At 62.7% G+C, this 26,048-nt stretch overlaps 1 protein-coding gene across 6 annotated transcripts; it reads right to left on the minus strand.

Annotated features, from left to right (window-relative positions):
• Positions 1–634: 634 nt before the first annotated feature.
• Positions 635–13,428, minus strand: KANK3 (KN motif and ankyrin repeat domains 3). Of its 6 annotated transcripts, none has more exons than XM_075175355.1 (11): positions 13,338–13,428; positions 7,696–7,770; positions 5,674–7,389; positions 5,332–5,431; positions 4,986–5,192; positions 4,359–4,443; positions 3,771–3,990; positions 3,284–3,426; positions 2,766–2,966; positions 2,577–2,675; positions 635–2,282 (listed from the first exon to the last, which is right to left on the minus strand). In XM_075175355.1, exons 2-11 carry the CDS (start codon positions 7,730–7,732, stop codon positions 2,226–2,228), a joined length of 2,865 nt encoding a protein of 954 aa, XP_075031456.1. In that variant the 5' UTR covers positions 7,733–7,770; positions 13,338–13,428; the 3' UTR covers positions 635–2,225. The 6 variants fall into 6 exon arrangements, with proteins under 6 accessions (XP_075031456.1, XP_075031455.1, XP_075031450.1 ...); XM_075175354.1 differs by having other exon boundaries at positions 635–2,279; positions 4,356–4,443; XM_075175349.1 differs by having other exon boundaries at positions 4,356–4,443.
• Positions 13,429–26,048: the final 12,620 nt, after the last annotated feature.

Consider the following 26,048-nt stretch of genomic DNA (forward strand, 5'->3'; position numbering starts at 1 on the left):
GTGGCGCAGCAGAGCTCTCAGGAACTAGCTATGAGTGCAAGAAGTCCACCTCGGTGTTTACTTCTCTGGCTGCTGTTTGTTCCCCGCCCACCTTTAGCAATGACCGAAGAGCATTTGCTCTGGTGGCTGCCAGCCCTGACTGTGCTGAGTGACCAAAACAGGAGGCATCAGCTGTGAGTCGGTGGCCAGGGAGAGGTAAACCAGCGGGGCTGGCTCAGAGCAGCTGTAGCCCTTCCCGAATATCCCGGTGGGGTCAGCATGGCCCTTGGCCACGTGAGGAGGGAGGTGACTGCATCCCCACTCTCAGTCTGATGATTGCCCTTCAATAATGCAGCTTAGTATCAGAGCACCAGGGTGAACCAGGAGTAGCGAAGGGCTACCAGCATCCCGCTTGGTCCTGTGGAGTGAAACAGGCCAGAAGACACCAGGGTACCCAAGTCTGGTTCCTGACTGGGACAGTTCAGCTGGAAGAAAACCAGACTGATGGACGTAGCCAGTTCATAAACTTGCCGGGAATGAGTTGAAACGTGCGGGCAACTGCTCGGGGCGAGGGCTGTGCCAGGCTGTCCCTTGGCTGAAGCTGTTCTGGGGGTTTTAGCTTGAGCCAGACAAGGAGGCAGGAGACTGCTGATGGTCGCTGTAATATTTCAAAATAATTTTACTTTAAATTTTATTTATATCTTAAAAATAAACATCAGTATTAAAAGATCAGTAAACAAACCTGTGAAACCAAAGCAGTGAGTACAGAATACATACAGAGCAGTGTACTAGAGAGTGGCTGTGAGCATCCTATGTTAACTTCAGTGCAAAGCTGAAACAGGCCCACTGCGAGGACAGCAGCGCGTTGCCCAGAACAAGTTTCTTGGGGAGCATTTCCCAGCTTACAGTATGGCTCACACCAGGCCTGTGTGGGCAAGAGGGGGGGGGGAGGCTGGGCCAAGGGGCAGAAATGGGGGCTGTGACACCCATTACCTTTGTGAAGGATTCAGAGAGCGGAGCCGGCTTCACATGCAAAAGCCTTTTTCTTCTTCCTCCCGGTCCTTAGTCCTTACCTGGTCTGTTCCCCCCCCGCCTGGTGCACACACACTCGCGCAGACGCACACGCATCCTCTGACATACACGTCCATCTCCGCGGGCCCTAGGCTCTCTCTGAGCTCTTCTTGCCGATCTTTTTTTCCTGGAGCCATCCTCAATCACAGTCCTTTTTTGGAAGGAAAGTGGGCAAAGGGACGTGGTTGTGGGCTCTGGTTGCCTTCACAGTCAATGGCTGTGAGACTGTTTAAAATGGGAAATGTTTAGGAAATGGGAAATGTTGCCATCTTTCCCTTGGGAGAAGGTCCCTGCTCCCCATGCGAGGTATCGGCTGGGCAGTCTCAGTCCCTAAATGTGTTTGTGGCTCTCGGCCCCCTTCTGTCAGCTCGGCTGCAGCCCTGAGTGCCTGGAAGTTTTGCTCCCATTGAGCAAATCAAATCACTGAGTGATTTCATGTTTAACTCCATCCTTTGAATAAGCAATATAATTTTTTTGCTTTGTGTGCATGTGCTAGAAAAAAATCAGATTTCAGCCAGGAAAGGAAATGCCACAAAAGAAGGGCAAGTATTTCAGTCTGGAAGCGCTCCCAGCCTGCATCTGAGGCAGCGTTAACCAGCTGGTTTGTGTCCCTTCTCCCATCGCTGTACATGACCTGCCTGCTGAGCACCGCTTCCCTACCGGCACCGCGCAGCACAGCAGGGTCCAGGAGCCGACGCTCGCCCTCCTGCAGCCCTGCGCCCCGTCACCGGCTCCGCTGCCTTCCTGGAGCTGCCGGGAGCTGGCTGAGAGAACAGAAACCAGGTGCTTTGTCTGCTGGGTTTGTTTTCTGCTGTTTCAGCGAGTTAGCGACTTGCAGATGGCTCCGAGGTGGCGCGGCTCCAGCAGTCGTGGTGGGGAGCAGAGGGGATGGGGTCGGCTTCTGCTCGCTGCATTTCCCACCCCGAGGTCACTTGATGCTTGGCTCCTGTGTCCCTTGGTGGAGTGAGGTGGCTGTGCATGGGCTGCTTCCAGCAGCGGAGGTGAATGAGTGAGGCCCAGGGACGGCGCCTGCTCTAGTGACAGGAGGATTAAAGCAGCTGCAGAGAGCAATTCGGCACACAAGCAGTGGCAGGAGAGGGGACATAAATTACAGCCTGGTGCTGATGGTGGCTGGCTGGCACACGGCTGGCCCCCAGCTGGATCCGAAGATCACTCTAATTTGGTTTCTTTGGGCTCCCAGGGCTCTTTGTGGCTGTCGGTGATGTCCCCTGCTGCAGAGAGAGCAGAGTCATGAAATGTCACCAGAGACCCCTCCAGTGACTCCTGGTCAGGGCCAGCCAGGCTGGTTCCCTGCTACTGAGGATGCACCGAGCATGTGGCACCTGGGACGCTCTGCTCTCACCCCTGCAGCCCCTTCCTGGGGAGCATCACCTGTGTCACAGGCCTGTCCCCTCCCACGGGGCCACCTGCCCACCATGCAGCTGAGCCAGTGGTGCGGTGCCACCTCCGTGGCCCTTGTGTGGGACAGGGCAGGTGGCAGGAGCTGGGGGGGCTGCGGTACTCACGGGCAGTTGTGCCTTCGTGCCATTGAGGTGGGCGTAGAGGAGCATGGCGATGTTGCTGTGGCCGGCCTCCAGCGCGATGGCGACAGCGTTGTTACCATCCTAAAAAGGAAGGGAGAGCAGTTGGGAAGAGGTCTGGGGACGGGACGCAGGGTGGGCGAGTGGGCCCAGGCCCCAGCGGCAGAGGCTTACGCTGTCCACGATGGAGATGTTGCAGGTGGGCTGAGCGAGCAGCAGCTTCACCGTCTCCACGCGGCCGTGCTCGCAGGCGCACATCAGCGCAGTTGAGCCCTCCTCGTCCTGCAGGTTCACGTCGGCTCCGCAGGCGAGCAGGGCTTCCACCATCTCCTGCCGGCCGTGGCTGACGGCCAGCATCAGCGCTGTCTGGCCAGCCTGCAAGGCAAGGGACGCTGCCAGACTGTTCCTGCCCTGGCTGTGCCACTTGCTCTTCCCACTGCCCCGGGGAGGGACCGCTGCCGTCCCCCAGTGCCCACACGGTCTCTGAGCACCTCCCTGGCTGGAGATGAGGTGTGGGTGAGACCCGAGAGCCCTCATGCCAGGCAGAAGGAGCTCCTAATGTGATGCCCTCCCCATGTACTGGCCACTCCAGGTTTTGGAGCTGCAGTCCTGCCCTTGGAGGAGCCGAGTGTGGCTGTGGCTTGGGGTGGGGGGAGAGGGTCAGGACGTGGTGGCCCCCAGCCCACACCAACCTGGCTGGCCTTGGCGTTGACATTGCCCATGCTGAAGAGCCTCCTGACCACGTTCATGTCGTCTTCCTGCTCGACGGCCGCCAGTGCTGCCAGCATGAGAGCTGTGTAGCCGGCTTTGTTCTGGTGGTCCACATTACAGACCCCTGCAGGGATGGGCAGAGCCGGGGGGCTCAGGGTGCTGCGGGGCTGGTGAGAGGCTCGGACCGAGCCACGTGCCTGGCTCCCACCCTGCCCAGGGTGCTGCAAGCCGTCCCACAGCCCCACTGGCACAGACCTGCTGATGGGTCCCCCCCATCAAATCTGGGCTCGCAAAGGGCTGCGGTGGCTGCCCAAACCCCCCCACCTGTTGCACGGACACAGCCCAGGGCAGCTCTCCCTGCCCCTCTGCTGCCAGCGCCCTCCCCCCATACCTGGCATGGCCAGGATGTGACCTGGGGTAGAGTGGGATGGTGGCAGGGGGACGTTTCTGGGGGTGGGGGGCACTGACCCGTGTCCAGCAGCAGCCGCACGATGTGGAAGTTGGAGTGGGAGACGCTGTAGTGCAGGGCCGTGTTGCCGTTCCCATCTGCCAGGTTCACCACGTGGGCCAGGAGAGCCGGTGAGACCTCGGCAAAGGCCAGGAGGTGGTTGGCGACCGTGTCGGGGACAGACGACTTCTGACTGGACAGACGGAACCACTCCTGCAGGACCAGGCTGCTGCTGGCGAGCTGCGGGCGGCGAGTGGCGCTGAGCTGGGGGCCATGGCTGCCCCCGAGCCTCTGCATGGCCCCGCGCTCCCCCCTGCCCCAACACCCTCCCTGCACCCACCCCCTCTGCTGCCAGCCCTGGCGGGGAGCAGAAATCCCGCTCTAGAGGGGACTGGATGAAGGCAGGACCCTGAAACCCCAAAACCATGCTGGGATGGCCCGAGCTGAGTCCACACGGGTGTTGGGACAAAGCCTGGAGCAAAGGGCTGTGTTTTGGGGGAAGGTGCTGAACTGGGTTTTGCTGGCCCATCTTTGGGGAGGGCCAGCCGCAGGGGGGACCCCGGCAGGGGCCGGGCAAGCCCTCCCACCGGCAGCACCCCACTCACCACCTCTTTGCTCTTGGTGGCACCGGGGTGGCCCAGGTGGGTCTTGACGATGAGGCAGGCCTCCCGCATCCTGGGGCTCAGCTCGAACCTGGGGAGAGCACGGGGGCATCTGCGGCGCGGGGCTGCGTTGCCCCACCAAAGCCGCGCTGGCAAGGGGCACCCCAAGTCCCGCCGTGGAGGTTTCGCTCCTCTGCCTGATGCCTGCGAGCCTCCACGAGCTCCTATGGTGCAGTGTCCAGCCTGGTGGTTGCACCCTGGCAGCTTCAGCCTCTGCAAACCCCCGCTGAACCAAGCCTTATACGGACGTGCTCAGGCACGATTTACCCATTTTTAGGCCAATTTTTTTCCTTTTGTTGAAAAATGCCATTAAGGGCTGCTGTTTTCTTTTTTTTCCCCCTCCAAACTATCTTCTCCAGCAAAGAGGCATCTGGGGCCTCAGTCTCATCCTTTCCTTAGCAGACCCAAGAAGCTGGAAGGATTTTTTCCTGCCAAATGGTTTCTCCAGGAGGTTTCTGAATGTGTTTTTCCCATTGGCTCCACCGAAACCAGACGCCCCAAGTCGGCAGGGCCCGTGCCAGCCCGTGGCTCCCAGCTGCGCAGGGCGAGGGAGCCTTCCCCATCGGCACTTACTTCTCCTTCACCTCGGGGGGCTCCGGCAGGGTCACACCGGCCCCCTCGCACTCCCGTCCTGGCTCGCGCTCGCCTTCCCTGGCTTCCTCATCTGAGGTTTCAGTGTCCCCCTGCTCCTCACTGTCGGAGCTGTCGGCCGAAGCCTTCTCGGAGGAGCTGTCTCCTTCCTCCTCCTCCTCCTCCTCCTCGCTCGACGTACTCTCGTACCTGCACAGAGGGAGGATGCTCAGTGGCAAAGTGGCACCCAGCTGGTCCCCTCCGCGCCCCCCATTGCCACAGCCCAGGACGGGGATGCCGGGGGCCGGGGCTGGCCCAAGGGGGGCAGCCGGAGCTGCTCAGCACGTACTCCCCGTTCAGCACGCCCACAAACTGCAGGCTCTTCTTGCTGCCCTCGGCCTCGCTCCGGGGGGGACCGTCCCGCTTCTTCATGATGGACTTCAGGGCTCCTGGGGGCAGAGAGATGGGTGTCGGGGGCCAGCGAGCAGGAACCTCCCCACGGGGCTGCCCAGGCACCCCAAACCCACTAGACCCCGGGGCGGGCATGGGAGGGACATGGGCAGAGTGCAGGCAGCTGCTGTGACACAGGTAGCGTTGGCCCTGCAGGCGCTGTCCCCAGCGGGGCCACCCTCTCCCTTCCCGCAGGAATGTCCCAACCCAGACCCTGGTGTCATCCCCACTGTCAACTCACCGGCCGCAGGGCTCAGGGCAGCTCCGCCATCCCGCGCCGGGGACGGGTCCCGGCCACTGTGCGTCGTCTCTGACGCGGCTGCCCTGGGGGCTGGGCTGCCCTGGCACGTCCCCCCCATTGCTCCTGCGCCCTGCGCCGAGGGGCTGCTCTGGGCATCGCCCGTGCCAGGCTCCGTCTCCTCACCCGCCGGGACAGAGCTGCCCACGTCGGTCTGGCTGCCCTTGTCTTCGCACCTGGCGGCCAAATCGGGGCCGACCGCCACGTCCCACCCGTCAGGGCGGCAGCCCACCCCGATGCAGGCGGTCGCCGGGCAGCATTCCACGCCTGCCTCTGCCGTCTCTGGGTGGTCGCCGGCTGCCCGGCTCTGTGTCGCCACCGCCGCCTCCACCAGCGCCTCGGCCACCTGCGGCTTGGCCATCACCTCCTTGTCTGCCTGCCCGCGGGGCCGGCGGGCGCACACCTCTAGCCGCAGCTCCTCCAGCTCCCGCGTGGCCTCTTGCAGGTGCCCCTCCATCAGGGCGATCACCTCCTTCTGGTGCCCCACCGTCTGCTGCAGCAGCTCCAGCTCCCGCTCTGCCTCGCTGGCCAGCCCCAGCGAGGACTCCAGCACCCAGACGGCCACGTCCCTGCGCTCCCTCGCCCCGCTGTCCGGCACGTCACCACCCTCCTGCTGTGACCGGTAGTAGAAGACAGCATCGGTCATGGCCCGGTCCTCGCCCACTGCCACGGAGCGGCACGGCCTCTCAGTGGCCCTGGGGCTCCTGCCCGGCCAAGCCCTGCCGCCCCGCTCCGGCACGGCCAGCTTCTCCGTCAGCTTCCTTAGCTCCGCGATCTTGCTTGCTCGTCCCTTTGCTGGCTCCGCTTCGCTCTCCAGCCCCGCTCGGGGCAGCTCCTCACCTCCCGCCACCGCCTCAGAGCCAGGGGGGTGGCCAAAAGCCTCGCCGGGCTCTGCCGACAGCTTCTCAATCAGCTTCGCCTTCTCCCTCTTCAGCTCGCAGATCTGCGACTCCAGGAGGGGGATGGTTTTCACCTGCTCCTCCAGGTCCCGGAGCTGCCGCAGGGCTGCAGCCATCTGCTCCCGCACGTGCTGCAGTGGGGCAGCGCTGAGCCCCGCCGCCGGCGTGCTGCGCCCCGAGCTGCCGGGGCTCGCCCATCCCCAGCCCGCCTGGCCCTCGGCGCCCACCGGCACCCAGGGGGGAGGCTGACTCGGGGCACCCGTCGGGCCACCGCGGGAGGAACCACTGGTATCCTGCAAATGGCCCTGCTCCTGCTCCAGCCTCCTGCTTGTCTCCAGCAAGGTCTTCTCCACCCGTGGGTTTCGCACAAGGCACTTACGGGTGGGAGGTGGGAGCAGCCGCACCGGTGGCAGCGGCGAGACGGAGTGGGAGGTTGGCTTGCTCGGGGGCTCGAGGGGTGCCCGGCTGTGCGGGGACAGCAGCAGCGCGGTCCTGCCCTCCTCGCTGGCCGTGGAGGTGAGGGACTCGGTGGAGGTCCAGGCGCTGGCGTGGCTGCTGGGGCTGCGCAGGGCACCGGGCGGCTGCCGGGCCCCTTTTGCCCTGCGAGGCAGCGGCACTTTCTTGAGCGTTTGGCCACTTTCGATGTCATCGACGTATTTCAGGAAATCCAGGTCCAGGAGGAAGCCGTAGGGGGTTTCCACTGAATACGAGCTCTTCTCCCCATCATCCTGGTCCCGGTACAAGAACGGGCCCCCGAGATCTGCAAGAGGAGCAGCGACTGTTAGGCAGGGATTTGGTGGAGACAGGAAGGCTTTTCCAACTGGGTTATACTGGGATTTGCAGCCTGCAGCCCCCCTCCCCACTGTGATGTTGCTGGCAGTGGGCCCGGCAGAGAGCCTGTCCCTGACACCCTTGGTGCCGTCGGGTGTCACAGGGCACCCGCTCTGTGCCAGGGTCGGTGCTGGGGTGAGGAAACCCATCAGGATGGGACGGGACAGTTCAGCCCTGCCACTCCCCTCATGCCCCTTCCGCCGTCCCTGCCCGGTGACAACCCCGGTCCCTTTACCTGGGAGGTTCTGGTTCAGGGGTGCAGGCTGAGCCATCTTCTCCCCAGGATGCCGCTGACCAGGGGACCATCAACCTGCAAGAACAACGGGGCCACATCTGGCGAAACCCGGCAAACTGGGGGCTGGTGAGCCCCATGCAGCTGCAAACCACTGCCCCCCGCCCGGGGAGCACCCCGCGGCCACCCCCCGCCATCCGCCAGGACCCCCTCCCCTCCCTCCAGCCTTGGTGCCGCGGGGCCGAAGCTGGAGCCGGCTGCCGGGCGGGCGAGTGCGGCACCGCCTGCGGGGCTGGGGATTGTTTGTACATTTAAGGAATGCTTCAGCCCAGGCTGGGACGGCCGCAGCGCTTGTGCTGCCAGCTCCAAGGGTGCAGAGTCATGAGTCAGAGCTCGGCCGCACCGGAGGAGCGGGCTAGAAATAAAAAGAGGCTGCAGCCCTTACGGGCACGATTCTCAGTGAAGTTTGCTTTGGATAAAGGGAATCGATGCTTTTGCAAAGCTACGTGACCACAGGCAGCTGCCAGCACCCGTTGGTCGCTGGGTGTGATGTCCGTCCTCGCCGCCCAGGCTGAGCAGGACCAGCGTGCCCTGCGCTGCCCACCCCCGTCTTGGGGGTGTCTCGAGGGCCGGTGACCCCCAGGAGGGAGCTGGCTGCTTTTCCCTGTCGATAATGCAGGATAAGGCATGGCGGGAGGCAGAGGGGAATGAAATGGGAGCCTGGTTTTCCCAGGAGCCAGGCACGGGCGTGCTGGAGGAGAGCCAGCGGGACGCGGCTGTGGTCCACGGGTGAGCTGGGGGGGCCACCAGCTGTGAGCATCCAGCTGGGACCTGGCACAGCATCTGGGTGCCGGGGCCCAGGTGGGAAGCGCTCCTGGTGGGAGCGGGATGGGGGCAAACAGCACCCTGGGAGCACCCACTGCCGCCGCGCATGGCGTCACCCTCCAGGGACCCGTGGGGTCCCTGCGTGGCAGGGATGTGGTGGCCCTGCCCACAGGGCGCAGGTGGCCGTGGGGCTGTGCAGCTGTCGGTGGGCAAAGCATTTGGCACCGGGCTATTTTTAGAAGAAAGCAGGGGAGGAGGCGTGCCGCAGAGGAAAGGCAGCTCAGACACAGCCCTAAGGGAAGCTGGGGCTCAGTGCTGCCCAGAGAAGGGAGCAGGATCCGGCCTTGGCTGCAGAGAAACACCTGCATCCATCCCAAAGCCCGTGATGACTGGAGGATCCAAACTTTTCTAGCAGAGATGCTGTGGCCGCCCCATCACACGGCCCAGCTTGAGGATGATGCACTGGCCCCTGGCTCGCACCCGCTGCCCGCGACGATGCTGCCTGCTGCCCCCCAGCCCCGGCTGGTCACCCGGGCGACGTGGCAGCCTCCCACCGCCAGCCCCGGCGCACGGGGTCGAGGGGTTGAGTCCAGCGGGGTAGGGATGAGACGCTTCCCGTCAGCCACTGGGCCGGATCTGGGGCCCTCCCACTCCTCTACCAACCCATCTGCAGCCGATGCACATCCCAACTTCCACCTCCCTTGGGATCATCCCAGCTTCGTGCCGGCACGCCTTCCACCTCTCCTGGGAACATTCCGGCTCTGTGCCAGCACCCCTTCCACCTCCCTTGGGAACATCCCAGCTCTGTGCCAGCACCCCTTCCACCTCCCTTGGGAACATCCCGGCTTTGTGCCGGCACCCCTACCACCTCCCTTGGGAACATCCCGGCTTTGTGCCAGCACCCCTTCCACCTCCCTTGGGAATATCCCAGCTTTGTGCCAGCACCCCTTCCACCTCCCTTGGGAACATCCCGGCTTTGTGCCAGCACCCCTTCCACCTCCCTTGGGAACATCCCGGCTTTGTGCCGGCACCCCTTCCACCTCCCTTGGGAACATCCCAGCTCTGTGCCGGCACCCCTACCACCTCCCTTGGGAACATCCCAGCTTTGTGCCGGCACCCCTTCCACCTCCCTTGGGAACATCCCAGCTCTGTGCCAGCACCCCTACCACCTCCCTTGGGAACATCCCAGCTTTGTGCCAGCACCCCTTCCACCTCTCCTGGGAACATTCCGGCTCTGTGCCAGCACCCCTTCCACCTCCCTTGGGAACATCCCAGCTCTGTGCCAGCACCCCTTCCACCTCCTTTGGGAACATCCCAGCTCTGTGCTAGCACCCCACCATTTCCACCGGCTTTGTACCTAAGAGGGTCCGCACGCCCCCCACCTCATCTAATCCCTGCGGCCCCAGGAAGCAGCCGGCTTCCTCCTCCGCACGGCCCGCACTGCAGGTAATTAAACAGTGCCGGGGCCAGGACAAACTTCCCGCTGGGCTCCGTGCATGCGGTGAATCAAACAGGAGGAAGAGGGAGAGCAACAGGAGCCGGAGCCAGTGGGTGCGTTTCCTCAGGGGAAGCGGCCGGCAGCTCCCTTCCGCCGCCCGGCCGGGTATTGTCCTGCCTGGGGCTGCGCCAGGAAAAGCCGCCTCTGCCGGGACCCCTGCCGGGATGTCTCCTGCACCGCTCCTCCCGCTTGCGGCAAAGGTGCCCTTTCCACCAGCACTGTCCCGCTGTCCCCTCCGCTGACCCGGGGATGCACTGCTCGTCCCCCCTGCCACCTCGTCCTGCCCCTTCAGCTGATGCCAGCAGCTGCTGTCAACCGTGTGGCTGCACTGCCCATCCCCAAAGCCGGGGGAGATCCTCCCGCAGCTCCCCCATGGCTCTCAGCCCCCATTACTTTTGGTACAACGGGATGGGCTGGACCCAGGGCAGCAGCTTCTGCCTTTACCCAGCTCCAAAACAAAGGGCCAGGCCGGGAGATGAAACCTGCAGGCTCCCAACCACGTGCAAATTGCCCTGGGGACCCTGCGATGTGCAAACCCTGCCGGGTCCCCACAGTGTGCAAACCTTGACAGGGTCCCTGTGATGTGCAAACCCCTCCGGGCTCCCCGTGATGTGAGAACTGCCCCTGGGCTGCTGGGCTGGGCAGTGAGGCGAGTGGCAGACTGGATTTGAGCCAGCGAGGATGAGCAATGGAGGCAGACGGCCCTGGCGTGCAGCAGTGGCGAGAGGGTTAAGTCCCCACACCCGTGGCCCAGCCACCGCCGGCACCTGCCGGCCTGGCCGCACAAAGCCAGCCTTGTCCCCAGCCGGCTGCCATCACCGCGGCACCGATTCAAAGAGAAGTTGCTCTCCACCTGGGCTGAAGTCCCCACCGGGAAGACCGTGCCGGCCACTTTGGTGCCAAAGGCTGATTTTTGGCAGCTTCGGCTGCTCCCCTGGGCACTGGGGCTGGGCACAGGGACCTCCGGCTGCTGGAGGCGGGGGAACCCGCACCATCCCAGCTTCCTTCAGAAGAAATGAAAGCGTTGCTTCTAGCCCCAGTGTTTCCGCAGAAACGCAGGATGGTACAAAGCGAAGCGCTGCTGGGGAGGCTTGGCAGCGAGAGGAGGAGGAGGATGCGCAGGGACCCAATCTTCCCTGAGGAGCCAGGGCTACGCTTCGCCCTGGGCTCGCACCTCTATTTCCCCCTCTTGCCGTCGTACCCATGCCAACACAGGAAACTTGGGGCCAAAACTGGAGCCGCTCCACTCAATTACAATAAAAAGCCGTGTCAGGGATGGGGCAGCCTGGGCACCTCAGCACAGCTCAGGTACCATCCGGCACCCCTGCCCCAGCCCCAGCCAGCCCCCTGGGAACCCCGGCCTTGTGGTCCATGGATCAATCCCCCCTCTGGGTCCCAGACTGGCAGGGGACAGGCCTGGGGGAGATATTTTTAAAGCTCGGGACTCCTTTGGGCCCTTTCCCTTGCCAGGGACACAAGTGGGGCAGCCCCCGCCCCCGCTCAGCCATGCGCCGCTGTGCAGTCCGAGCCACTCCACCGGCGTGGCCGGGGCCGGACACGGGGAGGGCTCTCCCCGGCTCTCCTCCTGAGCCAAAATACTGAGGTCATGAGGAATGTGAGAAGAACAGAGTCCAGAGCAGCCCTGGCCAGCGTGACTTGATTTATCTCGGCCAGGCACGCTTCCCTCGAAGCTGCGCACAGGCGATAAGCCCCGAAGCTTGGGGCCGAGGCTGTTACTAAGTTAAAGGGAAACCACTGAGCAAGCACACGGCTTCCTCCGCTGCCAGCGACCTGCTGGGATTTGGGCTCCTCGCACGGACCCAGCCGTCACGCGTGCCCGTCACCTGCAGTGTCACCCGCCAGCCCTGCAGGCTGGGTGTGGACGGGAGGTATCCGGGGCTCATCACAGCTTCCCGGCCACCTACCCTGTCCTCATCCCCTGCCCTGGGGCTGTAGGGGACGGCCCGTGCTCCGTGCCACCTGCTGTCCCTGTGCCCGCTCACCCAGGCCACTTTGGCCATGCCGTCCAGGCTGGGGCTGCTCCCAGAGGAGCCGGATCCCATGCGGGTGGGTGTGCTGGCGCTGACCCAGGGAGGGAAAGGGAAACGCTTCGATCTTCTCAACAGCCTCATTTCAGGGCTGGGCTGTTATTTCTGGAGTTGTCGTCATCATTGGCCTGGTTGGTCGGAAGGCCTTGGGCTCTGCACCCGCTCCAGCACCTTGGGGACCACCCCGAGCTCACACAACACCTGGACAACAGGCGCACGGTCCGTACGCAGACATAGCCGCATGGGGATCAACTTTACGTGCCCCGTCACACCTATAGCTCCATAGGGCTTCTATATCTCCACTAGAAAACATCTACCACTTGTCCTGCACCTTTGCCACAGCCGCCCACCAGCACCTTCCACCTCCCCAACTCCCTCAGGGCTGGTGACAGCACATGGGGTCAGCAACGAGCCCCAACGGCCTGGGATCGCCCTGCTGCGAGGAAGCGCTCAGGGATGAAATGGCTAAATTTACACCCAGGGTGCACGGGCACAGTCGGGGTACACGCACAGTGCCGGGCACAGCCCCATGGCAGGTTCCCCATGTGCACTCCGCAGCACCCCATGTGCCCTCCAGCACCCCAGAGGGACCTGCAGCAGCCTAGGATGCCTTGCCACTCCCCCAGCCCTGTGGGTCCCCAGCACCCCGGGGTGCACAGCACCCCCCACCCTGTAGGTGCCCAGTACCCCAGGGAGCCTGCAGCACCCCCAGCCCTGGGGGTCCCCTGTACCCTTGGGTGCTCCACAGCACCCCCAGCCCTAACAGGACCCCAACCTTGCGGGTCCCCAGCGCCCCCGGGAGCCCCATAGCACCCCCAGCACCCCGGTGTGCCCGCAGCACCCTGCACGTCCCCGCACGTCGGGGCGCCCGCCCCCAGCCCAGGAGACCCTCCGGGCACTCCCCGCCCCCGCCAGCCGCGGTGGGCGGCCCAGCCCGGCCCCGACGGCCCGGAACCGCCGGCCCTGGTACAGGCACCTCCTGGGTGCGGGCAGAAGCCCCACTCCTGCTCCCGGTGCCACCCGGGCGGAGTCCCCGAGGCGGGGGATGCCGGGGCCGCCCCACCCCGCCGCGGTCCCGGCGCGGCCGCGGGGGCTCTGGAGCGGCCCCTCGGCGGGCCCCGGGCGGCGGCGGCGGCTCCGGGGGCCCTGCGGGGCGCCGCCGCCGGGACGAGCCCCCACCCTGCCGCCGCCGCCGGAGCCGCTCCCGGAGCCGGAGCCGCCGCTGCCGGCCGGACCCCGCCGTCCCGTCCCGTCCCGTCCCCGCCGCCCCTCACCTTGCCGGCCGGGCGCCTGGGCTGCAGCCGGGCCCCGCGCGGGGCCGCCCTCCCGGGCCCGGCGGCTCTGGGCTGCACCGCGGCGCCGGGCAGCGCTGCCCGCCGCAGCCCCGGGCCGAGGGCGGGCCGGCAGCGGGGCCGGGCGGGAGCGGGCCGGGGCGGGGCGGGGCCGGGCGGGGATCGCCCCCGGGCCCCGGCCGGGACGGGCACCGCCCCCGGGCCGCTCACCCCCGGCGGGATCCCCGCTCACCCCTGGCACGGAGGTCCCACCGCCCCCCTCTCCTCGGGAGAGTGGGGGTCCCTGTCCCCGTGCCCCCCCTGGGGTGGGATATCCCCTGTCCCGGTCACCTGGGGGGAAGGGATGTCCCGGTGAGCCCGGGAAGAGGGGTGTCCCCTGCCCTGGTCACCCCGGGGGTCCCCTGTCCTGGTTACCCTGGGGAAGGGGTGTCCCCGCCCTGATCACCCTGGGGATGGGGGATTCCCTGCCTTGGTTACCCCTGGGGATGGGGGATCCCCTGCCCTGATCACCTTGGGGATGGGGGATCCCCTGCCCTGATCACCTTGGGGATGAGGGATCCCCTGCCCCGATCACCCTGAGGATGGGGGATCCCCTGTCCTGGTTACCCCTGGGGACAGGGTGCCCCTACTCCAGTCACCCTGGGGATGGGGATGTCCCTTCCCTGCCCACCTCGGGGATAGTCACCCTGGAGAAAGGGGGATCCCCTGCCCATGTCACCCAGGCGTTGGGGGATCCCCTGCCCTGAGCTGAACACCACTGCTGGCTGGGGGCCTGCGGGTGGCTGGGGTCCAGCTCCCCGCTCCGCCATCCTCCCCCCAGCACAGCCGCCCCCCCAGCACAGCCGCCCCCCCAGCCTGCCTGGCCCCCGTGCGCCGCCTGCCCTCGTCCCACCCATGGCCAGGAGCCCTGTGCCGCTCACCCTGGCTGGGCTCCCCAGGCCTGGCCCCGCTGGGTTTTTGGCAGCCCTCCCTTGTCCCAGCAGCAGGCTGTTTGTCTCCTTTTCTTGCCAGCTTTCTTCCCCGCCTGCTTCGCGCGCCGGTCGCTCAGCCGCCGAGGTCTGGGCCATCCTCCATCCCACAGGGACCCCTGACAGTTTCACGCCTTAAAGCTTGCCCTCACTAACTGCTCCAACCCCTTTCAATGCTGACACCCTTAGCAAGGATTTTTGCTTCTTCTTCTTTCCTTTTCAGCTGCTGAACCCCCGGGTATTTTTCCACAGCCGGCTCTTCTGTAACACTACTCACGGGAAGAGCAGGAGAAACAAGATGTGCTTCCCGGTGTCCCTTCCAGCTGCCGGTTGGCAGCTTGGGGACTTCCTGAGAAAGAGTCTGCATCCGGGTGGAAGTACCTTAATAGCCCTAATGGATCTACCTCCACCGACAGACTTCATCTCTCTCCAACCCATTTACATACTTGGCCTCTCCGGCATCCTGTGGTAATGAACTTGGTGATTTCATGCCCTTGTTCTGTCTCCAAAGCAGGTCTAGAATAGCACTGCTCTTGTCGATTCACTGACTGCTTGGCAAAGAAATTGCTCGGGTCCTCTGTAGCCGTGCGGCTTGCCTTCTCCATCCAGATCTGGAAAGGCAAAGTCTGGCACAATAAGTGAAGTCCCACCCGTGTCCGCTTGCCGGCTGCGCCACAGAGCTCATGCCCCACGTCCTGGTTCAGAGCTCCACGAAGGGCGCACATCCAGGTCCCTCGCTCCTGCTCTTGGACATCCAATAAAAATGTCACCCATCAGCAGACAGCAATTCTTGTTTCCTCCTTGTGAAGGTAGGGAAAAAAAAACGTAAAGGAGGAGTTGAGGAAAAATGAGCTTAGGAAAGCAATGTCACCCCAGCTCTGCAGGTGCCAGGCCTTGCCCATGCGACTGCTGCCACCCCAGCACCCGGGCAGAGCTGTGAAACAGTGGGGGGGCCTCGAACCCAGTGCCCCTGAGGAAATACAGACCTGGGGCTGCCTAAATTTGGTGCTGGGGCACAGAACTGTGGCAGCTCAGAGATAGTTCCAGGGTAAAACTGAACCGCAGCCTTTGAACAAGAGGTGTTGAGCTGTTCCCTGCACCGATCAGACTCAGCTTTAAGCTCTGGTGACCGAGAAGAATTAAACCCAAGGGACAGTCCTTGTTTCTAACATTCACGGTTTTCTGTAGAAACTCTGCAAATCTCAAATATGAAGACGTGGCCAGAGAAGTCACAAGGGCTGGTTGGTGATTTAACCCCCTGTAAATCACAACTGCATCTGGGGAGTGGCACGGAGAAAAGCACTTCCCAAATCTCGACTGTCGCCGGCGCAGCGGCTTCACCCCAGGCCAGGGACGCCGACCCAGGACCGGTCCGAGCTGTGGCACCTGCCTGCCTGCGCCGGCAGCCCCCGGCAGCCGCAGCCGAACCCAGGCTTGGGGGCAAATGGCAGCGCCTGCCGACTTTCCTGCTGCACCCGCGCGTGTGCCGAGCTTCAAGTTAGTAAAGGTGCAACCGTGAGGTTGTGGATATTCAGGTGGGTGGCTGCGTGGGTGAAAGACAAAGAATCATAGAATCATTAAGGTTGGAAAAGACCTCTAAGATCATCGAGTCCAACCGTCAACCCAACACACCATGCCCACTACACCATGTCCCTAAGCGCCTCATCTACACGTCTTTTAAATACCTCCAGGGATGGTGACTCCACCACGTCCCTGGGCAGCCTGTTCCAAGGATTGACCACTCTTTCAGTAAAGAAATTTCTCCTAATGTCCAATCTAAACCTCCCTTGGCGCAACTTGAGGCCATTTCCTCTCGTGCCATCCGGATGCTCGGTCCTGGTAAGGATGCAGGTAAGGATCAGGGATTGCCACAGCCTGGGACTGCGCCCTTGTATTCAGCTTCCCTCTCATCACCCTGCATGGGGTGGTGAGGAGGAGGTACAGCCAGGCTTTTGTTGCTGTTGTAGGGGAAGTTTTGCCAAAACCCGATACTTTTCTGGTGCTGGAATGTTGTGGTTCAGCTGTCTGGGGTTCTGCAGACTTTCATGGCATCGTGGCAGGGCCCAGCACGGCTGTCCCCGGCCCTGGACCTCGCGCTAGCCGGGAAACTGGCCCTGACCCTCCTGAGAGCATCCATCTGAACAAAAAGCTCTGGGACCTAATGAGTTCTCAATTAATCAGAAACATTTAAAAGCTTTTTCTTTGGTCAGAAGAGGGTCTCAGAAAATGGCTTTCCCTCTGAATCCCAATCCTTTGCTCTCTGCCAGCCCTGACTGGGACCATGCATGTGATCGTGCCTCAGTTTCCCCATCAGGGCAGTTGGAAAGGGAGTACCTGTGTGCGTGTGTGCATGTGTTGTGACGTGCACCAGCGTGGCAGAGTGCTCCTCTGCAGTGTGCCAGGGAACAGAGCCCCAGGAGCTGGAAGTGGCTGCAGGCTGAGAACAGGCTGTGTCCATGTCCCTCCGCACACAGCACAGAAATTGAGTGGTGTCGGGACATGAGAAAACACACAAAGCTTGGCCAGGCTTTCAGCTGGCAGCGAGCAAGCTTTTGCTGTCATCCTGCCTCATTCAGGTGGCCCTTGGATGGAGAGAGTCTGAGAAACGCTGCTGGAGATGCCAGTGGGGCAGGGCTGCAAGCCCCGTGAGCTGCAGCATGAGCCGTCCTGCTCGTGCAGCTCTGGACAACTCCGTTTGCTCCCTGGGCAGTGGGATCCCAAACCCCTGGGCACCCTGGTCCCCTCCATGGGCAGCAGGCTCCCGAAGCCCTGGGTGTCCGGGTGGTGGCTCTGGGCTGGGGGAAGCTGTGCGTACTCAGGGTGCACCTGGAAGAGCAGCCGGTGGGGTGTGTTCCAGCCGTTTCCTGGCTGCCTGAGTTCATCTCCGCTTGCTCCAGCCCCGCCACCCCCGCCTGAGCCCGGCTCCCAGCTCCATTGCCCCCTCCACGGCCCCGCGAACAGGCTGGCCAGGCCGGGCACGGCATGGTACCCACGGGCAAAGGCTGGCCAGGGCTTTGCCTGGGGCAGTCCCTGTAGGAAAGTGGCGTGAACGCCTCCGCGCTGCATAAATAAACCAGCCCAGCACGCTTCCCTCCCAGCAGGCTCGGCCGTCCCTGCCCAGCCTGGCCGCGGCAGGATGTCCTTGTTTTCTGCCTGCAGGTTTGGGAGCGGGCAGGAAACTCGTTTCCTCTTGTTGCCTCTCTGCTCAGATCCTTCCTCCCCGGGACGCTGCAGCAAAACAAAGGACCTGAGAGCGGAGCAGGAGCCGCTTCCCCAGCTCTCCAGCCGTGCGCAGGCCGGCAGGACCTGGGGAAGGGTCCTCAAGGGGCTGCCGGAGGCCCACACTGGGCTCAGACCTGGCCAGGCCGGCGGGGAAGGGGCTGATGGCGGAGGCTGAAGCCATTGGGGGAAGCCGTACCCCAGCAGCGGGACAGCCACCCCACAGACCCCTCGCCAACAGCCTCCCCCCTTGCCATCTCCCACCACCCCATCACCTCCCGGGGACTCCCTTGAACCTGATTTAGGGCCGTGCTGTGGCAGCTGCATCAAAATACAGAACACCTGCAATGTCACCCGCTCCCTGGGGACCTCCTGCTCCACGCCGCTCCCTCCTACATCCCCCTGATGTGTGTGACCCTGTGCGCCCTCTCGTCCCCAGCGTGGCCCTGCAAGACCAGCCCTCGCTCAGGTGCAGTGTGCCCTTGTCCCCGTCCCCTCTCCTGCGTCCCCTCTGATCTAGCCGGCAGCAGGTGACATTTCGTGCCTGTGCGGCACAGCGGGCGCAGGCTTTTATCTCGGGCAATACTTCGCAGGCTTGGCACAGCACCCAACCAGCCCGGGGAAGGCTGGGACGGCTTTTTTTTGTGGCTGCGTTTGCAGGTCAGCCTTATCAGGGCTGAGGAAAATGCCGTGCGGGCTTTCCGCAGCCAGGATTTGCTTTGGCCGGAGGCCAGCCCTGCCAGCAGCACCGGGGGGGCCTGCCCCACCGGCCGGCGGCTTCCTGCCGTTACATGGCCATGAACACTCCCCAACGGTCGGTGGGAGCCGCCAGCGGGATGCTCCCAGGTCTGGGACTTTCCAGGTACCCAGGTCATGCTGTGCACGGAGGGTTTGCAGCCTGGGGCGCCTTGAAAAGTTGTGACCTTGGCTTAAACTCAGCACTCTTTAAAAATGGACATTTTTCTTTTGGGGCTTCGGGGCTGTATCCCTATATCCATCTGTAGCCGGCGGGCTGCAAAATGTGTTTTGAAAACAAGTGCCCACACTGATTCTCCCCAAATGGGGTCCCTCCTGGAAGCGGACGGTTAGGGAGGACATCTGCTCCCGTGAATTCATGCAACCTCGGCGTCGGTCCCGCAACGGGATGGACTCCAGGCTGCTGCCCCATCCCCGTGGGAAATGCTCTTGCACAGGAGCAGCAGCCCTGGCACAGCTCTGAGATCCCTAGCTCTTGGTGAGAGGGGAGGACGCTGGCTGTGTGGGGACACGGATGTCCCCACCACATTGTGGGTGACGTGGGCTCAGCTTCATCCACCCATTTCCAGCTCGTCCCTTCACTCTGCAGAGCAGGTCAGGGATGGGTGTGCAGCAGGGGGACAAGCCAGCCTCAAAACACCTTCTTGTTCTGGGCTCTCTGGCCTCTAGCACCCAGTAAAGACGCCAGCCGAGTCCTTAGGACAAAGCGGGAATGTCCTGCCCAGCGGATGCCCTTCTGCCCTGCCACAGCCACCAGCAAACCAACCTCTCAGTCTCTCCGTGGGGAGTTATTTCCAGCTGTTTCCAGTTCCCCCCACCGCCGCAGAGCCCTTGGGCTGACGGCATCCGACTCCGTTTTGACATTTCCAGCAAAGCCGAGAAAGGCCGCGTGTGTCTCGGGACACAGAGCGCCCTTCTCTGCCCGGCGCCCCGCAGCCGGCAGGTTCCCGGCCGCCGGGGATCTGGCAAGGGCCAGGGCGGTGCAGCGAGACCTTCCTGGCGGGAACGGCATAGATCTGCCATTGAAAGGCAGCAGAAAAGCCTTTCTGTGCCACCGCCCGAAGCAGCGCATCTGGTCCCAGCGTACAATCGGGCCATTGAGTCGGTGACAGGGGAGCGGGGCCAAGGAGACGAGCGTTCCCGCTCCTTCTCCTTCGTGGGCTGGTTTGGAGCATGAATCCTCCTCCCGGCTGTTGCTTTCTGCTCTCGAATCTCCGCCGGGAACTTCCCATCCGCTGGACAGAAACAGGTTCCCCAAGTATTGCACCACCGCCATCACCTCCGAGAGCTCCCTCCTGGCCAACCTCCATCCGGGGAGCCCAGGCATCCTGGCTACCACGGCGAAGGAAACGGCCCCGCTGCTGACACCCCGCTGTGTTTTTCTTTGCTGGCAAGCGGAGAGGAGCTAGAAGGTGGCCGATTTACAGGAGGTTTTTCTGCAAATGATGCATGGTGAAGTCGGGGCCTCCTAACTTGCTGGCCCAAGCCCATTTGCACCGCGGGGACAGGGACAGCTCCGCAGGGACACGGGGAGCAGGGCCTGCGTCCCTCCTCCCTCGAGGAGCAGGACAGGAGGGACAGCATGGCCCAGCCCCGCACCCACAGGACATGGGGCAGGGGAGCATCCACAGCGCTACCAGCACCCAGGGGCTGCCGGGCTGAGCACTGCGGGCGGCGGGGGTGCTGCTCCGGCCCTCCCAGCACTGCTCCAGGGTGGAGCAGCACCCATGGGTGCCCTCCAGGCATGTCTCCCCCTGAGCGCGGGACACCCAGCAGCGCTGGCACCCAGCAAGAGTAAACACCCAAAAAGAGGGGCATTTGTTAACGATTAATGTGTGTTTAGGGGATGCAACACAGGCTCTGGGTGCGGACCCACGTCAAAGCCAAGTGAGTTGGGGGGGAGCGTGAAGCTGAGAAAGGGTCCCCCGAATCGATGTGGCTTCCAGGATATGGGGAGCAAAAACCTGGCCGAGCGCTGGAGCAGCGGCTGGCGCAGACCGTCTAGCCCCGCTCTGAGCGGGACGGCAACGCCACGGGGTGGCCAAGGGGCCCTAAGCCCCACGTTTCACCGCGCGTGGGCCCAGGGCAGAGGGGAGCAGAGGCGGGGGGAGCTGGGGTAGGGAGCAGGGCACCACGGCAGAACTGGGGTTGGGAGTCCGCGGGAAGGGGTGTTGGGCTCGCTGGCGAGGTGGGCAGCACAGCGGGGTCCTGCTCAGTGTGAACCCCTGGGGCTGGGGCCAGGGGGGCTTTGGGAGAAGGTTGCAGCAGCCAGCGGGAGCAGTCGTGATGCGGTGACGGGGTGACGAGGTGATGGGGTGATGGGATGACAGGGTGATGGGATGACAGGGTGGCGGGGTGACGAGGTGATGGGGTGACGGGATGACGGGGTGACGGGATGACAGGGTGGCGGGGTGACGAGGTGATGGGGCGATGGGATGACAGGGTGATGGGGTGACAGGGTGATGGGGTGACAGGGTGGCGGTGACCCCGCGCTCGCAGCTCCGGCGGTGCAATCCCGAAGCCGCGTCCCCATTCCTGTTCCCAGCCGCCGCCACCCGCGTCCCCCTCGCCCCTTCCCCGCTCCCGCAGGGCTCCGCGCTCCCGCGCAGGCGGCGGCTGCCCGCGGCACCGGGCCCGGGCGGCCGGGAGGGGGCGGTGCCGCCCCGGGAACCGCCGCGCCGCCGCGGGGAGGGGCGCCGGGCTGCGGGGACCGGGGGCGGCGGGGGGGGCTGGGTGTGTGTGCTGGGGGCGGGTGCATACGTGGGTGCTGGTGCCCGGGCTGGGTGCATGGGCTGGGTGCTGGAAGTGAGGGCATGGGGTGGGCGGAGGGGTGGGTGCTGGAGGTGGGTGCTGGGTGCATGGGGTAGATGCATGGGGTGGGTTCTGGCTGCATGGGGTGGGTGCATAGGTGGATGCTGGGGACGGGTGCTTGTGGTGGGTGCATAGGTGGGTGCTGGAGGTGTGGGGACGTGTTGGGGGCAGGTGCCTGAGTTGGGGGCATGGGACAGGTGAGAGGGTGGGTGCTGGAGGTGGTGAGGGAGTGCATGCATAGGATGGGAGCCTGAGATGAGTACTGGATGTAGGTGAGAGAGTTGGGTGCTGGAAGTGAGTGCATGGGGTGGGTGCTGGAGGTGGGTGAGTGGGGGCAGGAGGCAGCCAGACCCTGCCAGGAAGTGAGGGCAAGACCTCTTCACGGCTGGTGAGACAGTGACAGGAGGGACAAGAGGCCACACAGCCTAGGTCAGTGCAAAGAAGCTTTTTGTTCCCCACCCTGACCTACGCAGCCCCTCAACGGCTGCTCCCAAATGCCTGGCCACGGCACGAGGTGACGTGGAGAGTTGGAGACATGAGGGAGAGGGAAGCAGAAGGCCCCAAATTGCATCTCCCACTCCAGAGCCTGCGATGCTGTTCCGCACCGTGCGTTGTGCCATGCACACATGGGGCCGGCGAACAGCCCGGGTGTCTGTGCACCTTCCCAGGGGTGACTGCCATGATGGGCTCATCCCAGGGCCCCGAGGATGCTCCACCACCTAAAACATCTCCAGCAGACGAACAGCAGCTCTATGTAGCTAATGGTCACTTTTGCAGGGGGGGGAGTTACTGCCGTGCTGGTTTTCTTCCCCAGATGATGCCGAAAGAGCGGATACCTGGGGACAAGGACACGTGGCAGCCCTCGGGGAAAGCAAAGTTGGAGCTGTCTGAGCTCTGCTGCAGAGCGCAGGGTGCGGGGGTGCCTGACCATCAATCATTTAGTGCTGTTAATTTTTAATGTGTAAAAATCTCTTTAAGTAAGGAGCCTGGTGCAGAACGAGGCTGATGATTAATTCAGGGAGTAACGCACGGAGGCGAGCACTGGCCCAGGCCACAACGTGCGGGGGGTCCCGCTGCTGGGGACTGGCCTGAAGCAAGCGAGGAGGCTGGGAAGGGACGGAGCTCCTGCAGGGCTGGTGTCACAGGGTCGCAGATCAGTGATGCTGCAGTGGCACTTACCGGTGTCCACCCCGGTGCTGGTGGATACTCCTGCCACAGCCCCGGAGGTGTTGCATGTGCCCCTGTTGGAGTATTTTGGGGGGTTATGAAGCCGGGAGCTGCTCAGAGCAGGCTGTCCCTGCTCCAGAGATGCTGCTGTTGGTGTCAGAGGCTGAGGGCTCTGGCAGCTCCTCCATGCTGGCCTCCCCTCAGAGCCCCCACCCCATTTCCAGCCTGCAGTTGTGTGCCAGTAGATGCACGAATAACAGTATCAGGAATACCAGCGCTGCTGGTGGAGGTGGCCGGTCTCACTGCACACACTGCACCTCCTCACCCTCCTCATGCCCCGCAGTGGGGGGAGAAGACCCCAACCGTCCCACAGTGGCCTTGGAGAAGATGAGCCAAATCAAGAGACCATTAGCGGGGCACGTGATAACCAGAGAATAACCCATAAATAGCAGGAGGACGGGGAGAAAAAGCATTGACTGAGGGTGTCTTGCTCCAGCAAACGGCCCGGCCACGCCGCTCGCGCCCAGCCACGGCACAGCGCAAGGGCAGGGCCGATGCAGCCGTCGGAAACCGGCTGCGAAGCCCCAGCTGCCGAGCACCCGGCAGGTTCAGGCATGACGGGAGAAGATTGAAGGGCGTTAAACCCGGCTGAGTCACCCCCTCCCACAGCTCCCACATCCCGCCAGCACCCCCTGGAGCTCCACCAAAACCCCCCCTTTTCAGCCGTGGCGGGATCCTGGCAGCACAGGGTGTCCCTGTGCCGGTGGAAGGGCACGCGTGGCGATGCCCAAACGCAGCTGCCGCCTTTCAGAAGTAGACAGAGAAGGTATTATTATGTATCTATGTTATTGAAAACTGCATTTCTCTGACAGCTTTTTGAGCCTCCAGGCTTTAACTTCAAGTATGTGAGGAGCTGGGCTCGGCATTCCTATCTTCTAGTTAAAAGGCAATTAATTGGGGATATCTCATTTGAGGGGCAGGGATGGGATCTACCCCACAGGGAGCCCTCGCAGGTGTTCTTAGCTTTGATGGGTGCTGGCAACAGAGCAGCGAGGGATTTTTCCAGTGTCTTACGTGCCGCTTGTGAACCACGTCAGTACAACCACGGCGCAGGGACAGCCGGCCCGTGCATGGCTTTTGGGGGAGGACCGGCAGCAAGAAGAGCGATGGCAATAATCCAAGTCACATTGGGAAACACCGTGGCATCCAGGACCCCAGTAAAAAGCACCGATGCTCTGCTTTGACTCTGAGGTTTTCATGGCCAAGGCCTCTGCAAACGTGGCCCATGGTCAGGCAGGGGGGGGAGCGGGGAGGGGAGCCTGCGGAAACCTGCCGCTCCGCACGAACGCAAAGAAATCAAGTGGATTTGCAAGTCCCCAAATTCCATGTGCGCTGCAGAGGAAGGAGTGATAATGGAAGGGCTCCGCTTTCGGGAAGGCGAGTTTAAATAATTAAGAGGAATAGTGAGGTGGAAACGAATGTGCAGAAGGTTTGGGGCTCCCTGGAAGGAAACCGAGATGAAAGGAATGGCCTTGCTACAATATTCATAAAGCTCTGAAGGCAACCGCATGAGTGCCTGGAAGAAGGGTTATTGCGTGAGCTCGTCTCCTCTGGAGATCCCGGCCGGGTGGCCAGCGCAGGCGTGGGAGGACGTGGCCGGCCCTGGGGTGCTCGGAGTGTTTAGGGGGTAGCAGCTCTCGTGGCTCTTTGCTAACAGTGCCACGTGCAGGAGGATGCCTCAATCCAGCCCAGCCCCAGGCGATCAGGGGGCTTGTGCCCACCCCCAGCCCCTTTCCCTGCACTATGGATTTTATTTATTCCTTTTCCTTCGCCAGAGATGAGGAGCTGGGAAAGTCTGTGCGGTAATGGGTCAAACCCTAAACTTTTTTGGTGGACCGACAGCTGGGACACCAGTGCCTCGTGCACTGGTACTGGTATGGGGTATTTGTGCTGGGGATGGTGTTGGGCATCAGTGTTTTGATGCTTCAATGCTGGGAGTCAGCATTGGGTATTGGTACTGGCACTGAGGATTGGTACTGGGAATGGTACTGGGTATTGATCCTAAGCCTTGGTCCTGGTACTGCGGATGAGCATTTGGTCCTTGTACTGGGTATGGGGAGCTGCTCCCGGTACGGGGTATGGGGTGCTGGTACTGGGTGTTGACAGTGGTACTTGCCTTTGGTTTGCCAGGTCTGTACATCCAACGTTGCTGTTGTGCTTGCAAAATCTTGGCAACATCCTGCTCTCCCCCGGGCCAGACATGGCTGCGCTGTGCAGGGAGCACCATCCCCCTGTGCAGCCCCCGAACCCCGGGATCCTGCACGGGCAGATGCAGCTTCTGGGCAGTCGGGACTGTTTCTCAGGAGATCACACTTCATTTTAACGTTGTCCACCTTGGACTTTCCATTAACATATTGCCAAGAACCAGGTGCATTTTCCATCTCCAGTGCACCACTGGTGTCCTGGTGTGAGCTGCTCATCCCGGTGGGAAGATGGGTCCCCGGTCCTGCCCCAGTGTGACCCCCCTTCCTGACACCCCAAGGGAAGAGTCTCTCCCAAGACCGAAGGAACTGGCCCCAGCCTGAGCTTTCTGACGTGAGTCTTCCATAGCAGTGGGGAAATGCTGCAGAAACTCCAGTCCTCAGTCCAGGCCTCGTGGAAGTGTCACCCAACGAACCAGGAGCGATTCACCAGCAGATAGCAGTGGGAAGGAGGGTGAACGATGCGCCTCTGCCCTGGCAGCTGGGGTGGGAGGTGAGGGTGCTCCCTGGAGGGTACCGGGAAGCTCAAGGATGCCTCTTTGAGCAAAGCCTGTTGCTACCACCCCAGCTGCGTACAGTTTTGCTGCTGATTTTCACTGCCTCCAACCAAATTGAGCATTTCTCCAGGCAGCGTTGACAAAACTCCCCAAATTTGCTGCTTTCCTTGCTCAGAAACAGGGGGAGGAGCTTGTGCAAACCACAGAGAGCTGATCTCTCTTGCATTTCTTCTTTCCATGCATTCCCCGTGTCTGGGGGGGGCTTGGTTGGCACAGTACAGCACGAAGCAGAGCCGTGAACATCTGGAACATTTTTTAGATAGAAGAACCTAATATGCCTGGCCTTTTTTCACTGCTAATTCATTGGTGAGCCCAGGCTTCGGTTCCTGAGGGATTTCCATTCCCAGCATTGCCATGGGACGCTGTGCCAGCAAACGGCCGGTGCAGTTGCCTCTGGTCTCTCTGCTGATCATCTCCAGCACGCGGCTCCAGGGCTCAGCAGACGCTGCTCCAAGCACACCATGGCCGGTCCCAGTCTTGCAGTGAACATTTACACGCGGCATTTACACACGTGCTTGATGTGAAGTAAGTGAGTAACAGTTGTTCTCCAAAGCACTGGTGCCTGTGCATGGCTTTAACTGCGCTGTCTTGGGCCCTAAATGCTCAATTAATGCCTTTGGGAAATGCACGCTTTTCAAATGCGTGCTTGTCTGGAGTTGCATTTTTTTCAGAGGAAATCCAAGTAAGCTGCTGCCTGTTCTTCCTAGTGGGCAGAGGAGAGTTTTTGCCTGGTTTGAGGTGCCTGCAGACATTTATCGCTGTGTTAATGTGAGATCTGGCACACTTCACCGTGGCCACTGGCACAGAAAATCCACCCCCTCTGGCGGGTGCATGCTCGCTCATCCACTCGCTGAGCTCTGCTCCGCACCAGCCCATCGTCATCTTGCTCGGTCACTGGCCACCCCACGTCATGTGAAAGACCTGTCAAATCATTTAGTTGCTGCTACGGTTACA

This window comes from Calonectris borealis, chromosome 28 (assembly GCF_964195595.1).
Source record: "Calonectris borealis chromosome 28, bCalBor7.hap1.2, whole genome shotgun sequence".
NCBI classification, from domain to species: Eukaryota; Metazoa; Chordata; class Aves; order Procellariiformes; family Procellariidae; genus Calonectris; species Calonectris borealis.